General features: G+C 41.9%; 2 protein-coding genes across 3 annotated transcripts; both read right to left on the minus strand.

Annotated features, from left to right (window-relative positions):
- Positions 1-2,420: 2,420 nt before the first annotated feature.
- neurl4 (neuralized E3 ubiquitin protein ligase 4) lies at positions 2,421-12,483 on the minus strand. 2 transcript variants are annotated; one of them, XM_079579683.1, is made up of 29 exons: positions 12,280-12,483; positions 10,052-10,550; positions 9,908-9,973; positions 9,165-9,625; positions 8,983-9,094; positions 8,825-8,913; positions 8,658-8,730; positions 8,301-8,574; positions 8,028-8,209; positions 7,853-7,938; positions 7,609-7,771; positions 7,311-7,521; positions 7,166-7,242; positions 7,002-7,080; positions 6,751-6,920; positions 6,539-6,667; positions 6,314-6,456; positions 6,004-6,222; positions 5,760-5,858; positions 5,520-5,672; positions 5,283-5,450; positions 4,629-4,787; positions 4,354-4,533; positions 4,195-4,288; positions 4,002-4,109; positions 3,795-3,939; positions 3,584-3,696; positions 3,348-3,507; positions 2,421-3,274 (listed from the first exon to the last, which is right to left on the minus strand). In XM_079579683.1, the coding sequence occupies exons 1-29, from the start codon at positions 12,442-12,444 to the stop codon at positions 3,070-3,072; spliced, it is 4,782 nt and encodes a 1,593-aa protein (XP_079435809.1). In that variant the 5' UTR covers positions 12,445-12,483; the 3' UTR covers positions 2,421-3,069. The 2 variants fall into 2 exon arrangements, with proteins under 2 accessions (XP_079435809.1, XP_079435808.1); XM_079579682.1 differs by having other exon boundaries at positions 7,609-7,938.
- Positions 12,484-13,233: 750 nt separating this feature from the next.
- shbg (sex hormone-binding globulin) lies at positions 13,234-15,284 on the minus strand. The gene is made up of 8 exons (XM_079579690.1): positions 15,006-15,284; positions 14,749-14,846; positions 14,437-14,626; positions 14,191-14,352; positions 13,965-14,121; positions 13,725-13,861; positions 13,443-13,632; positions 13,234-13,370 (listed from the first exon to the last, which is right to left on the minus strand). The coding sequence occupies exons 1-8, from the start codon at positions 15,087-15,089 to the stop codon at positions 13,243-13,245; spliced, it is 1,146 nt and encodes a 381-aa protein (XP_079435816.1). The 5' UTR covers positions 15,090-15,284; the 3' UTR covers positions 13,234-13,242.
- Between the last annotated feature and the right edge of the window lie 874 nt (positions 15,285-16,158).

Below are 16,158 nucleotides of genomic sequence, written 5' to 3' on the forward strand. Positions count from 1 at the left end.
AAACAAGTAAATTAGAAAATAAAAGCTAAAACTGAACACGAACAAAACATGGTCAATCTCCCTGAAATGGGGAAGACCTCTGCGATTGCACAATATTTTGTAGTTTCTTGCAATACGTTTATATATGGATATTGCGTCCCATAATGTTGTGATACTAATAAGTAACATAATTTGCCGCTATATTGTGCAGCTCTACAGCAAACCACTTTTTTCAAGTTTTTTGTTTGTTTCTTATTTGCGCACTGAAAAAGATTTGGGATTTGTCTTGAAATCGTTTTTGACTGAAGTTCGTTCTGTGTCTGCACTATTTATTTATTCCCAAAAGGAGATATTTTTATTTGAACTTAACTGTGATCATGCATTTTGATAAAAGCACTCACTGTAGCTTGACGCTTAAGTTGAGAGTGAATGCAGTACATCAGGGTCCGAGGAACATGTGGTTAATGTGCAAGTGTACAAAGAACTTTTCGCTATTTTTTTAAACTTGTGTGGGGGTTATGTTGGTTCCTGGCATACCTGGAAGACTGAGCGTATGTGTGCGTTACTACTGTATGTATATCTGTGAATGAAGCTGAACCAAACTTTTACATTTGGTCCGTCTCTCTCTTCGATGCTGTTTTCTTAGCTCATGATTACTTTTGCAGTAGACACTCTGCTGCCGGAAATAGGATAAGATCAATAGCTATATTTGTATGTCCTCTATTTGCTGCTACTTAGTAAAATTGACTCTGTGCATAACTACAAATCATAACAACGCCGCCCAATAAGTGACTTCCTGTTTCGATCCAGCACACCAAAATAAAAGCACACAGCTCGTCTCATTGATTAGTTCAGCAGGTACTTGCAACATTACAAGAATATAATTAAATACACGCATTTTAAGTGTTTTGTCTGTTAATCGTTAGGCAGAAAGAAAGTTAAACTAATGAACTGCTGAACTATTGAATAAAATGGTGCTTTTATTTTGGCGTGCTGGATCGATACAGGAAGCCACTTCTTGGGCGGCGTTGTTATGATTTCAAGTTATGCACAGAGTCAATTATGCGGCTAACAAATAAAATCTTTAAAGCAACTTTTGCTTTAATTCAAAGCAGTTATGAACATATAAACCCCTGCAGTGTTCATTTAGGTGATTGAAATACTTTGACAGATTTAATCAAAGTCATTTTCGCTGACTTGTTACAGGGTTTATGCAGGTAGCAGCACTCGGATATGTTTTAATGGCACAAATGCAACACATCTATGCATTTGAAAGTTCTCTAGAGGGAATGAAAGGACTTTTGAATATTGGACACGTCAATTGGAAGCTGACAAAGTTTGCTGAAACTTTCAACAAATATAATTGAATAAGTTTGGCCTATCACTTGTGAATTTTGATGAGCTCATGAATAATAAAATGAAGCAAGGTCATTATTTTCCACATATATATTTAATGCCTGCTGGAATTGACTTTTTAATGCCTCACAGAAACACTGTCTAAACCTTCAATGACAGTTTGAAAGAGCCCCATATAATTTATATTTAATGCCCGAGGAACAGATGCTTTGTCCGTGTGGGAGAAGCAGTCCATGAATCAAATCTTAGCTAAAACATAATCAAAATTGACACTGCTGAAATAACCTAAAAACCTTTATAATTCGAACCAACCTGACAACAGAGACTGCTATGCAACAGGATTGTTCAATACATCTCATTTTCCATAGTTAAAGTTGAAAGCTGCTACATTTGTGCGCTTGTTTTTTGTTTTTGTTTTGTTTTTTTCCAAACGTCAGGACAGAAATAGTTGTGTGAAAACGAAACTATTGGCCTTATTGTGTCGACAGCATTTTGGAAACGGTGTGAGTGAGTCGAGTATGCAACGCTGCAATAACATGTCAGTGACCAGTTTTTCTTAAATAAAACCTCAAAACAAAGAAACACCACTTGTCTGTTCTGTTCGCCTCTTCAGCATAAATGTCCTTCTTTGCATACGGTTTATTTTTTTTATATAAATCAGGAAGATATGATTTATGTAACAGCCTGTACAACACAACATACAGAAAACAATACAAATTAAATTATACAAAGCAGCACTGGGCAGAAATGACCCATATAGTCTTCACATTTTTCTTTTTTTTTTTGAATGAAAGTTTTTCTCTGTCAAACCCCAAAGATTTATCATTTAGATCACAGCTAATCAATACTGTGCTGTTAAAAATGTTTATACATTAGAAGTATATTTATAAATTGGCAACAAAAGTGTGGGGGAAATGCACTTTGAAAACCTTTTACAATCAGTCAATGCGAAGATGCGAAGAAATAAACCTTTGACAAATGTAAACCAATGCTCAGGGGGAGGGAAAAAAACAGCCCTAATTAAATAACATTCACTTGTAAACAGCAGATGGCGGCGATAGCTTGATAACTGATTTTTGAAAAACCTGGTTAGATGCCTTTGAAAAAAACCTCTTTTAGAACATTTATTTGTAAATACATTTAAAGGTGATATTTGTAGCCTAGTCTGAAACTTAGACCTATGTTCGCTTTCCCAAAAGGTGCATTTTCTTTCTCCAGTTGTACCCTTTAGTAGCCAGAAAACACACAAAACAGGAGGTCTTCAAAGTATTCCACTGTAAACAATTCTCCTCAAATTGTAAACCCTCCTAGATTGTATTAGGTCAGTTTTTTTCTATAGATCAGACGGTGTTTGTGTGCACGTTGGCAGGGAAAGCTTCTAAATGGGGATTGAAAGTAGTAACACTGTCTGGAAGTGAGAAGTTGTAATTAAGTGCCAAAATCCGTGACCAGTGAAATGAAAAAAATAAAAAAAATAAAAATGTAGCGAAATAACAAACGTGTTGTGTCGATGAGTTTACGTTTTAAAAAAATTGCCCACAAATGTTCATTAACATAAAGTGCAGGCAGTGTCTTGAAACCGCCAGAGCCCCCGCCTGTGCAAGAGTCCGAGAGTAAACAGCCAAAAGTAAGAAAAAACGAATGCTTGTTCCTCAGCACGATGTCTCTGGCTCAAAAGGCTGGGCTTGGATTTGGTTGTTCCGTTTCCAAAATGTCCCCTCTTGGTTGTTGTGTTCATTCGACTCGTACGAGCAGTCCATAGAGCATCGTCCCGCCTTGCTCTTTAGTGATCCACTCGATCTCTGAGCTGCTGAAGCGTGGGTCAAGGGACTCGCTCTGGCTCACCGTCTGGGGCCCCGCTTTGTAGGACCCGGGACGCACACAGACCTGGAAGCCCACCTGCGCCTGGTGGCAGCGGTGAGAGCGAGGATCTTGAAATCTGCAACAGAGGACAGCGAGTTACACTACGACATCATATCACTTTTGAATTTATATTTGCAGGTGACACTTACTGCACTTTGGGAGCAAAGGTTTCTAAGCCGGAGTAACGCATTGTGGGAGAGAGGTGCACTCTGGGGACTTCTCTGCCCGGGGCGCTATACTCGTCTGCTTCACTGTAGTCATTAGGGCCCTCTGTTTTAACAGGGGACACTGAGAACACAGATGATGCTCCTGCAACAAGTTATTTCCTGTTAATGTTTTACTCTTTCTGATGATATTTGTTTGAACAAGACATTCTGCGACTTACCAGACAGCAGCTGGTTATGATCCAGTGTTCGCCGTAAAGCTCCAACACTGGTGCCATGGTATGCAATATGCCACTTTTTCATGGCATTTGAAACCTCACAGTTTGCCTTTATCCTGAACACATGGCACAGGCACAGCAAAGTGTTGAAAACTAATTCATGACTAGGATTTGCTGTAGAAAAACTGTTATCAATAAATGGTAGTCTTGTTACCTGAGGGCAAAGCGGCACCACCCAAAGGGCAGGGCATAGTCCCGCGGAGGCTCTCCTCTCTTGTAATACGCCTCATCCCCTCGAAGCTTGTGACACGACTCACAGTAGCAGAGATTGTACTTGGCGTCTTCACTGAAGTACCCATCTGAAAGACAAAGATGTTAATGTGGGTATTAGTCAAAATTCAGGACAAAGTCAGTCATTCACCTGGGAGAGTGAGCAGCTCCTTGAAGCGAGAGCACAGTGCCTGGTATTCACACGTCTTATTGGGGTTGACCTCTGGAGGTGGTGTCCAGCACACACTCTCTTTGATTCCTAGTCATCAAGTCATCAAGTAAAAAGTATTATAAAAACACAGATATTACACAGTTATATATGTATAAAAAGTCAGTTCTTTTACCATCAACCATGTCAGCCTTTTCCATATCCCCTTGGCAACGAGGCTCAGTGCTTTCTCCAGCAACAGCCGGCACATTGTTTGTTACTATGGTGACCTATATGGATGGATTTGCATTAGAGAGGGCAACTCTCTGAAAGTAGAGCCTAAACTGTCACTGACCTGTTCACACTGGCCGTAGAGGTCAATGATAGGGTAACAGGGTGAAGGTATGTCCTGAGCGGCCACTCCTTGGTCCATACCATTGACATAAAGGTGGAGACAACTGTTAGCATCCACTAACAGGCCCAACACCGTCCCCTCCGGGCAGGTGTCCAGGTTAGGACCGTAGTTCTCACAGATCTGTGGATGGTGGTTAGACAAGCATTTAAGAAAAGTTGTGTGATGTTGATCTACCCCAAAAATGTAAACTGTTTTACATGAAACAAATTCTGCACCTTTAATGAGTTGTGGAAGACAGAGTCTCTCTGCAAAAGCCATGTGGAGCGTTTTAAACAGCAGGCAGTGGAGGGGAAGTTCAGCCGGTCAGGGGCGTGGCCTATGACCCCTAATGAAAGTGAAGATGTCCACGATGGGTTCAGGCGATCAATCTGAAACTAGTAGGGAAAACATATTGTGACTAAGAGCTGTATAGTTCAAGCACAGGCTTAAATGGACTTATATTAAGATAAGATAAGATAAACCTTTATATTTATATTGCACATCATTCTATCATCTTTTAAAATAAGGACATTAACATGTTTATTTTATGTGCTGAACATGAAGGTAAAACACCTAAAGGTATTTCCGCCTCACCGGCATAGGGTACAGTTTAAATCAAAAGGGGGTATGTGGGGGTAATAACACTATGTGAAGGGCACCACCCCACCTCAGAACAGTTTTACTCAACAAACATGTATGGACAACACAGCTTAATGTATTTTCTGTTTCTATGTTTGCATCATTAAAAGTGTTTGCATAATAAAGGCTGCTAAGTCACGCTGTCATGTTGGAATTTGTCTGACATATTATTGCTATTTTATTTGAAGGAGTAGTTTGTGAAATCTTAAAGCTCTGATATATCTGAGAAGGGCAGCTACATTCAGAGTTACCTGGAAGAGCTGCTGCCGTGACAGAGGCTGCGCAGTGACGAGGAGGCCCTGGTTGTAGCTGGACACTCTGGAGGCAGACAGGCTCTGGTTGGACAGTTGGATGTTTTTGCCATGATTTTCTAAAAAGGTCATGACAGTGGGCACCAATGGTCCAGGCTCACACTCCACCTACAACAAACCAACCATGTCTAGAAAATGTCCATTCAACAATTGTACTGAAATTATATTTGTTCAGACCTCTCTCACAGGACTGCTGTCCTCTTCCCCTTCACTGCAGCTGTCCGACGTCAGAGAGGGTGCCTTCACGCTCTCCACGTCCTCTGAGAGAGACGAACTGACGATGCACGCAGCAGTGATCTTCCCATACAGGTCCAACACTGCATATACATTCTGCACGAGCCATAAAGACATAAATGCATAAATACAGTATCTTCATTAGGACAACCACCACTGAACTGCGTGTGCTAATGATCTTACCTTAGCTACTGCAGTGGCAGCTGGGCCCATGTCCTCTCCATCAATGAAAATATGCATTGTGTCATCACTGCACCTCTTCACTCCAACACGGTTTCCAACCTGAAAAACAAACACAAGGCTGTAAATGTGTAGCTGTGGTTCAAAAACGAATTAAAACCCATTGTGTTTTTAGATCAATAAATAAATGTATGTTGTACTTTGTATGTTATCATTAATAGACGACACAAAAAGAAGAGCAGCTTACAATTAGTCGGTCCAGTGAACAGCCATAGTTCTGCCGCAGTAAGACTCCATTGCGTCGGACTTCATTGCCACTCAGGAGCCAGGTGACTTTGGTCCGAAGTTGTGGGAGTGAGGGGGAGAGGCCAGACATGGGGCAGGAGGGCAGCTCTGGAGGCGCCAGAGTGGTCAGTCCTATGTGCAGTGAACCACTCCACTGCTCGTCCACAACATCGATCCTCACCTGAGAAAACACCAGGAAATAAAGTGTTGCATCAGAGATTTTATACATAGTAATTACTACAACATATTCTTCTACTTTTGTCAAACCCTACCTCAAAGAGTTCATCGTTCTTTAGTTCCTTTGCACTGAACACAATTGCATGTGAATAGCCTCCAACTCTAATGGCTTGCCAACCTTCACCGAGCAGCACTACATTTTTACCATGTTTGCTGTGAAACCGGTGAGCAACACCTGCTGCTAAAAACAATAATGAGGTTAAACACAGAAGGCTTCGTCTCTTTGTTGTAAGAAGTAGTATTGGCTATTCAGAGCTGACCTGGGTAGTGAATGGGGAAGCTGTTCTCTGTGACATTACTTGTACACAGACTATTATCCAGTGGACCTGAGGAGCTGGTAATAGACACCTGAACACACTGACCATACAAGTCAATCACTGCAAACACCTCTGAGGGAAGAAAAACACAATGTTTCAATACTACATTAGGGTATGAAAGGCTCATTTTGTTTTCTGTTGGGTTTTGTGTTCACCTGATGGAAGACCAGTACAGGCAACTCCCTGATCCACTCCATTAATGTAATAGTGAAGGTCTCCAGTGGCTGTGCGCATCATCCCAATACGAGACGCTGAGGTGAGGGAGTCCAGATCACATCCATAGTTGTTGCGCATTGTGTTACCATCTTGCATAATGGCAGTCCCACTGTAATCAACACAGTTTAATACAAAAAAACTACTTAAAATACCGTATAACCTAGTCTCAGTTCATTCAATGTTTCTGTACCTTAGCATCCAAGTATCATAATCAATATCAGTCATTGTGTTTGGAAACTCCAGCTCCTCAGGCCTGATAGCGGTCACTCCTGTAAACACAAACAGTAAACAGAGGAAATCATTAATGTTGTCTAAAATAAATATGACACTTATGTCACACAGTCCTTTATGTACCAGCTTCGATTGATCCCGACCAGCGGTCCACCATCTTTTGAATAACAATTTCAAAAAGCTCTCCATCGCGAAGGCACCTGCAAAAAATATTAATAACGTCAGATTTTGAGTCAATACATCTATAAGCATGTTGTCAGCGCATTACCTGTTGGAAATGACAATAGCGTCATTAAACTCGCTTCGACTGTTCTGACGGAGAGCAGTGCGCCCCCCGTTGGTGATTACAGCATTATTTCCATGAAGCATGTGGAAACGCAGGTCACTGGTGGTGATGGCTCCAGCGATGGAGCAGGGGCTTCCAGGAGACAAGGCTGTGGGTCCTTCTGAGCAGTCCTCTGGGAGAGGAGGGAGGTCAACTGAGGGAGAGAAGGCAACAAGCTTTAATATAATATATAAATATAACCGACCGTGTCTTTCAATAGATGACAAAACCACTTCCTCACCCATGTCATCCATAATAGTGGCCTGAGCTGCCTGACCATACAGGTCGACCACAGCATACACACTAGGGGGTACATTCCAGGCTGCTGGGCCTTGAGGCACTCCATTTACAAAGAAGTGAAGGCTGCCATCTTCTTTACGCACTACACCGACTGTATCACCTGCCTGAGAGAATTGAGCATAAAAGGACACATTATAATATAGTTCCGCTGATGTTATACATAATAATGGACACAAATTGCTCACTTTTAGCCTGTCCAAGTTGTGCCCATACTCATCCAAAATGGTTGTTCCATTGTGCATCACTCCATTCCCTGTCATCATCCATGTCCCTGAAGAAAGTAGCACAAATAAAACATTATTTTGCACTTATATAAGAATTAAGATTCAACTTTATTTTAAGATGCAATTGATAACTTACCTGAACGTAAATTAGTCATGGTGGAGGGCAGCTGAAGGTAGGCGGGATTGTGTGTTGTGACTCCAATTTCAATTGATCCTGCCCACTTGTCGACCATCTTATCAATACGTACTTGAAAAACCTCATTGGATCGCAGCGGCCTGTTGCTTAGTACCACACCATGGTTGAAGTCATCAATTGCACTAAAACCCCAACGTATTGCAAACACGTTAGATTTCAGGGGAGAACCAGACCATTAACATGCAAGACCTGCAGACATGGCAGAGGACTCACTATGGTCTTAAAGCTGTCCTGCCGTCACCAATGATAGCAGCTTTTTGGCCACAGTTTGGGTGAAACAGCAAGCGGTCAGGTGCTTCAGCGTCTGGAGTGAGGGACAGGGCAGGTCTTGGTCGGCCCACATCGGGTGATAAAGCTCTCATAATGGCATTGTTGCGACGCAGGCGGTCACTGTGGTTGTGGTTGTGGACAATGGTGACTTTGACAGCCATACCATAGAGGTCCACCACACCATAGACCACACCCGGCGTTTGAGCCGCTGCAACCCCTGAGACAAATATCCCACAGCCACATTTCACTCCTCACATCTGTGTTCAAATGTCTCGCTTAAAATGAGAGTGTTTATCTTACCTTGATCTATGCCATTGATATAAAAATGCAGTGCTCCACTGGCCTTCCGCATTAAGCCAATATGATCTCCTTCCTAATGACATGAAAAATGATTATCAGTTCATATTGTTTTAGTTAGAAAGAAATGACAGAGCTTTAAGGCTTCTTCTGAGAAAGTTGTCACCAACCTGAAGTTCATCGAGGCTAAATTCACAATATTCCCTACGTGTTCCTTTCCCATTTGTTAGTATCCCACAGCCACTCATCATGATTGTTCCTGATAAAAATAAACTTTGATTATAACACAAAGTCTTGCCTAACTTAAATGTCAGTCCTGATACATTACCTGAGCGTAGATTAGTCATAGTAGCAGGATAGTCCAGATTATTTGGGTTGTGTGTGGTCACTCCAATCTCTATTGATCCTGACCATTTGTCCACCAGTTTATCAATACGTATCTACTCACACATTATAGATTACATTGTGTGCTATGACAAGAAATAATTCTAATAAGTTAAAAATACAAACCTCAAACATCTCGTTGTGTCTGAGTGGCCGGTTGGTCATAACAACCCCATTGTTGAACTCATCCAGTGGCCTCCTCCGCTCTGCTGTTTTGTTGTTGTTGCTCAGTTTGATCAGAGTACCACACTTTTCGTGGAACAGCAGTGCATCATTGGTGGTCATGCCCCCTGTCAGAGCGCCAGGTCCTGGCCCTCCATTCCCAGCAGGACTGTTATTAGTGCTCCCTCCGTCTCCCCCTACTCCACCTCCTGTGGAGCCACTGTCACTGTTGGCTGTGGTTCCCCCGCTGCTGCTCCCTCGGTCGTTTCGGGAGGACAACTCACTACCTGTGTGTCCTGCTCGGCCATTTCCCCCATCAACACCTCCTCCACCGCCGCCATCCTCCCCACCGCCCTCATCCTCTGAGCGGTAAAAAGATACTATGGCATTGTTGAACACGTCAAAAAGCTGGTGTTCCGTTAAAACTGAAAGACAAACAGGAACAGGAAGCATTGAAACTAAAGCGGATATTACAGAGCTAATATCTACATTATCGACCTGCACAAAAGGTTATATTGACCCAGATGAATCCAACGAATGGTCTAAGCAGGGCTGACAATTTTTAAGTCAGGCCAAATTTCAGCTTCACCGCTGCTCACGATGAACTACAAACTGCAACTTGCAAGACTCAAAAGTCTTGCAAGTCTTAAAGTAAAATAAATCACACAAGCACAGCTTTACAGTGCAAGACAAATTCAAGACCTCACCTGTTTCTGGCTCAAGGTTGTTAGGAAACTTGTCTGGTCTGCTGTGACTGCAGCTAAGCTCAGGCACTAAATACAAAACAAAAGCAGTAAAAATGTTAAAATGTAACATAGAAGACACACTTCTACAACTGCAAGTATTTATACCTTCATCTCCATGCATTAATCCATTCATTGCTGCCACATTCATCAGTGCCGTTATCCCAGGGTCTTCTCGAGTACCACACACAACCACCTCCTCTTCCTCCTCCCCATCCTCCTCGTCCAGCTCCTCAGACTCCCTATCGGCGCAGGCCGGGGGTGGCTCACAGCTCACCACAGTCACTTGGGTGCACTTTCCATACAAGTCCACCACAGCCCACAATTTGGGCGGTAGTCCACTGGCTGCTGCGCCACAGTCCTGCCCGTTCACCCAGAGGTGGAGTTCTCCCCGAGAGCTGCGCTGGATGCCCACGCGGTCACCCTCAGCTAACTGATCCAGGTCCCGTCCATATTCCTCCAAAACCAAGCGCCCGTCCCGTACCACTGAGCAGCCAGACACGATCCATGAGCCGCCCTTCAGTCCTGTGGCACTGCTTGGAAAGTCCAGCGCAGCTGGGTCCAGAGCTGTCACACCAATTTCAATAGAACCACTCCATGAGTTCACCTATCAAAGATAACAAAAAACATGTTTTATCAAACAAAAATAACAATTACAACACAACACACGGGGTAAAGAAAACTGACAATCATAAAGCAACTTTAAAGAGATTAGAATTACAAAGAGAAGATTGTATGTAGCTGGTATTGATCTTCTCTGTCACGTGTGGGTTATAAACTACACACATTTGCCTCGTCTCGTGAAAGATCGGGTTATTTTTACTCCTCTTCAGAAAGCTCTTTGATACTAAAAACAGGACTGAATGCACAAGACAAAACCACAGTATTCTAGCTAGTTTCAATTTTTGATAGTGAGGCGTAGAGGTTATGATATTGTTTAAGGGATGTTTATAAAGCTGCTTCACTGTACATTCTTGACCCAACACAGTACATTTTCATATTCATTTACCAAACAATGCCACATTTTTATGCCACAGCTTCTTACAGAAAACCTTGCCTCTGGATGACATTGAACGGATATCACATAACAAACCATATCAATTTCTTCCTCGAAATACTGAACTCTTCATAACTTTACAATAATGTGACGCGTCATCGATTTGCTACATTATTATTGTTTTTAATTCAGAATATATTCTATTAGAATATTTTCAAATAGATTTAGGAACCACTGATCTAAACCAAAGTCTGTTCTCAAAATTTAAGACAACACAGAAATCACAATATCAGAGAATTTATCTACATAGAAGACTTTAGGCTGACTGGTTCAATATGAGCTAGTACTGACTCGGATGAGCAGACAGGCATCTCTTTCCCCTCTCTTGCTCCAATGACTGGACCTCTGCATCTTTCCCACGTCATTGAACCAGTCCTGTGAATCTTACATCAGGCTTTTATGTCAGGCTAATTTCTAATAAATGTTTTTATTCACTTGCACTCTCTTGCATCCATTTCCTAGGCTGACCTGCTTGGTGATTATCTTTACTATACTCTTTGATGGAATCGTATTGATTTTTTTAGCAGCTTCCCTAATATGCTTTTGCAAAGGCTTCTGTGTATGCATGTCATGTTTGAAGTTTGTGTGGTTCATTCCTATTCTCCCTCGACAAACAACACACGCACACATATAATATATAATAGCAAAAGTAATAACTAAAAATAGTATTAGTTCCCAAGGGAATAACAATAGCATTGCAGGTGAAGGTTACCACACACACAATCAACATAAGACAATATTTAAAATGTATATGTGCATTAGGTTTATTGGTACCAGCAATATTATATTACACATTGAACAGTCGAGAGAGGCTGGAGTGGTCCTTTCGTGTTACTCTTCACCAGTGACAATCTAAAATCTATAATGATCCACTGCAGACTGGGAGGCACCGATTCACTGAACAACTCCGGGGCTAGTAAATACAGAAAGCCATGATAAGACCACAGAGGTGGGGTCATCGGGCCTCATACTGAAGGGGCGGCTCATTAGCGGCTAACAAGCGGCACCAGAGCACTGTTATCATCTGCTAACCTTAAATCATTTTACGAGCTTTGTATTTGTGTCAATAATGACCTCTCTCTACACCAGCACTACCCTCAGTCTCTCAAGACGTGTGTCCAACATGCCAGTACTTAGGACTTCTATGATCAGCTACAGAAGTCTATGTCCCCCTTGAACAGACAGATGGGCAAACCCCTGCCCGGCCCAGTAGCCCTGCTCCCGCTGCCCTCATCTCTGCTCGGACAGCGACAGTTGTCGCGGCCTCTGCCTTGTTTACCTTTTTGTCAATGCGGACAGTGAAGACATCGCGGTCCCTCAGGGGCTCCTTGCTGAGCACCAGGCCATGGTTGAACTCCTGGACTGGCTTGTTGCGCCGGGCGGTTCGGTTCGAGTTGGACAGGCCGATCAGCTTTCCGCTCCGCGGATGCAGCTCCGCCGCCATCTTCAGTGGACGGCCAGTTTCACGACACTTTGTGTTTACGACAGTAGAGTAGTCATCCGGCAGGTTTATGCAATTTACATACAGCACTGCACATGTACAGCCTGCACATATGTGCACTGCACATCAACATACAGCACTGCACATGTACAGACAGCCTGCGCATATGTGCACTGCACATCTACATACAGCACTGCACATGTACAGACAGCCTACACATATGTGCACTGCACTTTTACAGACCGTAGACTGTATATACAGACAGCCTACACATATGTGCACAGCACCACAGATCTATAATAGTTTTATTATGGGGGGGGGGGGGGGGGACACACACCAACTATGTTCCAGAGACAGACACACTGGCCAGAGCACCATGGAAAACATATTTACATGATCGCACAAGTCGTCTCTTGTCATAAACGCGTAAGAACGTACACACTAGTGTACTTACTGTTTGTTACAATTCCCTCTGGACATAGAGGAACAATATTGTGAATTACAAATTATATAGGCTGTATAAAAAACGACAACTGCACACAAACATACATAGGCCTACATTGTCACAGAAAAATAACGGGAAATGAAATGACCTTCTACTCTTTTATCCACTAGAGGGCACCAAAGACTGCCCAATGCGTTGTTTCGTTTCGTTTAACAAAAACGTACTTGAAGCAAAGTGGGTAAAATAAAATGTTTAATTGGATAAATCCACAGGGATTTATCCAAAAACAATAAAAGAAAAAGGAATGAAAAATTAAACAACTTTGATGTTGAAATCCCCAACTAAAATAGACATAGCTAAGCAGGACAACTGTAGGAGTAGACTGACATCTCCTTGACAGCTAAATTCATATCCAAATTCTTCCCTTGAATCTCTATCTTTTCGAGACAGCCAGTCAAGAACTGTGTTACAGCACCATCTTCACCTTTAAACACAAAAGAATATGTGACTTATTTGCTCATCCATGAATTGTTTTTTTTTTTAACAAAAATCTCACCCAGGAGGCCTCCAATGGTCAGGGAACCTTCTGTCCACATGTTTGAATATCCAGGGGAGCTCATTGAAAGCCTCTCAGTTGCTGATCCATCCAGACACACCGACAGTTCTTCACTCTTTAAGTTTAGCTTCAGCCTCCTGAAAGCTTGTTTTAAGTAGACTTTACCAACACCAAAGGAGAGAGCGATCTCCTATGTTGTAAAAAAGAATTCATTAATTATCATTCATTAATAGTTTCACGATGCAGTATACTGCCCTGATAAAACATGTACACAAAACATACCTTTGTACTTTTATCAGCCACTAAAGACAAGAATGGCTCTTGCCCTGGGTTTTTGAAGCTACAGATGGTCCCATCCATCTCATTAAAATCCCCCCAAAATTCAATGTTCATTTCTTCTTCAGCTTGTGTGGAAAAAACTGGGAAAACATACCATAAAAAATTAGAAAATGTACATATTTCAGTACCTAGTTTTTTGAAGGATAATACCTATAAAAGTCCAAAGCAATAGTACGCACTCACCTGAGGTGTTAAAAACAACAAAGCCTTTGCCAGGAAAGTAGCTGCCTGGTTTAATGTTTTCAAGGCATTGCCACATCTCATCTTCTTCTGTCCTCCAGGGCACACTCAGATTCAGCCAGCTTCCCTCCCGTAAACAGCCATCCAACTGTGGCTTGAACTGCAACAAGACAAATGCCACTAAGAATAATGGATTATAATACAGGTCACTGTGTTTTAAACTATGTACCGGGACAAGCAATTTTCCTGGGTTAATTAGAATCCCACCAAGGGCCAGCCGAAGTGCACCACCGAAGATCTCTGCTTCCTTTTGGGGCTGTAAACCGGCTATCAGTGGTTGTGTCCCATCCACTATTAAAACCACAAACTTGTCTTGGTTTCTTAATTCCAGCTTAGTAAAGGGAACAAAAGAAGAAGTCAGAAACAAAACTCAAATGTTGAGTCCAGTCTTGGCTGAGTTGCTCCATTAACTCACAGTATGCCATTTGCCATCATTGAGTTTGGGGCCACCTGTCACACTCATCAGCATGCCTTCTCTATGGATCTGCATCAACGGAAACCCATCTTTTAAGCCCAGAACACACCAGTCTGCACCACTCTTGGTGTCTCCATAGAAAACAGACCCTTCTGGGTCAAATGTACGCAGCTGAAACGTTGACTTAATACTGAAAGAAACCATTTTATTTAGTCACAATATTGTATTTGAGCAGTGTCTTTGTAGTAATAGTGACTGTCTTCTTTTTCTCCATGTAGTCATCAAACTTAAACTATGCGGATATAAACATACCTCCTGAGCTCACTCATGTTTACTGCGGTTTGTACCAATGGTCTCCAATCGTCCCTGTCTTGGCCCAGGTAGAAAACGTCTGCTCCTGAGACTTCTTTCTGTAACAGATTTGACATGGTTAAAAATGTCTGTCCATCACTTTTGCATCTCACAAAGTTTACAGCTTATATAGGGAGGCTTTTTGCACGGATGTTGTTTTATATTTTAGAGATTTAAAACATGCACCTCGTCACTTTCTTTGTCAAATTTCAACATACCTTATCCCGTCCATTCCCTTGTCCCTCTGCTCCCAATATAGAGAGCCCCACAGTAAGCAGCATTCCCTTCAAAGTCCATGACATGCTTGTGCCTGTCCTTCCACACCTAGTTTGACTCCTAGAATCAGAGCTTAGCTCTCGGTTGCTTTGCTGCTAAATGTAAGGCAGCCCTGCATGTGACTCGTTACACTGTCCTGGAGTACAGAGTGCATGGTCAGTGCATATTATCGATCACTGGATTGACACATGCTTTTGATATTTGATTGCAGCAGTGTTTATAATGTGTGGGTGGAGAAGCAAGATGACCACTGTGTACTGGATTAGTGCAACACATTTTAAAATGCCATATCTGAGTAGTATCCATTAGGTAGGCTACATATATATTATATGTACTGTATATGCTACATTTAGGCCTACTGACACTCATGTATGTAGCCTCGATCATTTACTTGGCTGAAAACAACATCAGGATGGGTGAGTGAACTAAGGTCACAGCACTTGTGTTTACTCACTCCATAGAAACCTTGATTGACCGCCTGCGTGGCCTGTTTGAAGTTAGCCTTTGGTCTAACTATTGAAGTCGAGCACAAAATATAGATTTTAACTTTTATAAATAGCAATCCCCCCCAAAGAAACTCAAGACACTTGAAGATATAAGGTATGTTCAATTTTTTAGTAAGTATTTCATAAACATTATCTTTTTATGTGAACGCCATAATATGAGGTAAGCATGTTCAAGTCAAATATTGATTTTGGTGACAAGTCTAATGTTAATTAATTCACAATTACAAAAACATTTCAGAGCATGTAAAAGTTGCTTATGTTGTTGTTGCTTATGTATATACTGACATGAATGTGACCAGTCACTGTGGGTGTTTTGTTCTATTTCTCTAATGTTATTTTTTGCTATGTGTTAATGTCCTTGTATTTGTTTTATGTTTGCAACGGACTCCTCCAAAAATGCTAAATGAATTCTGAATCTTCTCTTTGAAAATCAGAGAACAGAATAAGGATCACAGCCAGTTTGGAAATCACAATGACTTTGACTTGCACAATTCCAGCACCTGTCCCCAACTAAGTCCTTACATCCAATTAATATTAATGCAGCCCTTCAGTAGTAAAGACTGAGATCTGATGTAATGTCATGGTCACA

This window comes from Gobius niger (genome assembly GCF_951799975.1).
Source record: "Gobius niger genome assembly, chromosome: 21".
Taxonomy (NCBI): domain Eukaryota; kingdom Metazoa; phylum Chordata; class Actinopteri; order Gobiiformes; family Gobiidae; genus Gobius; species Gobius niger.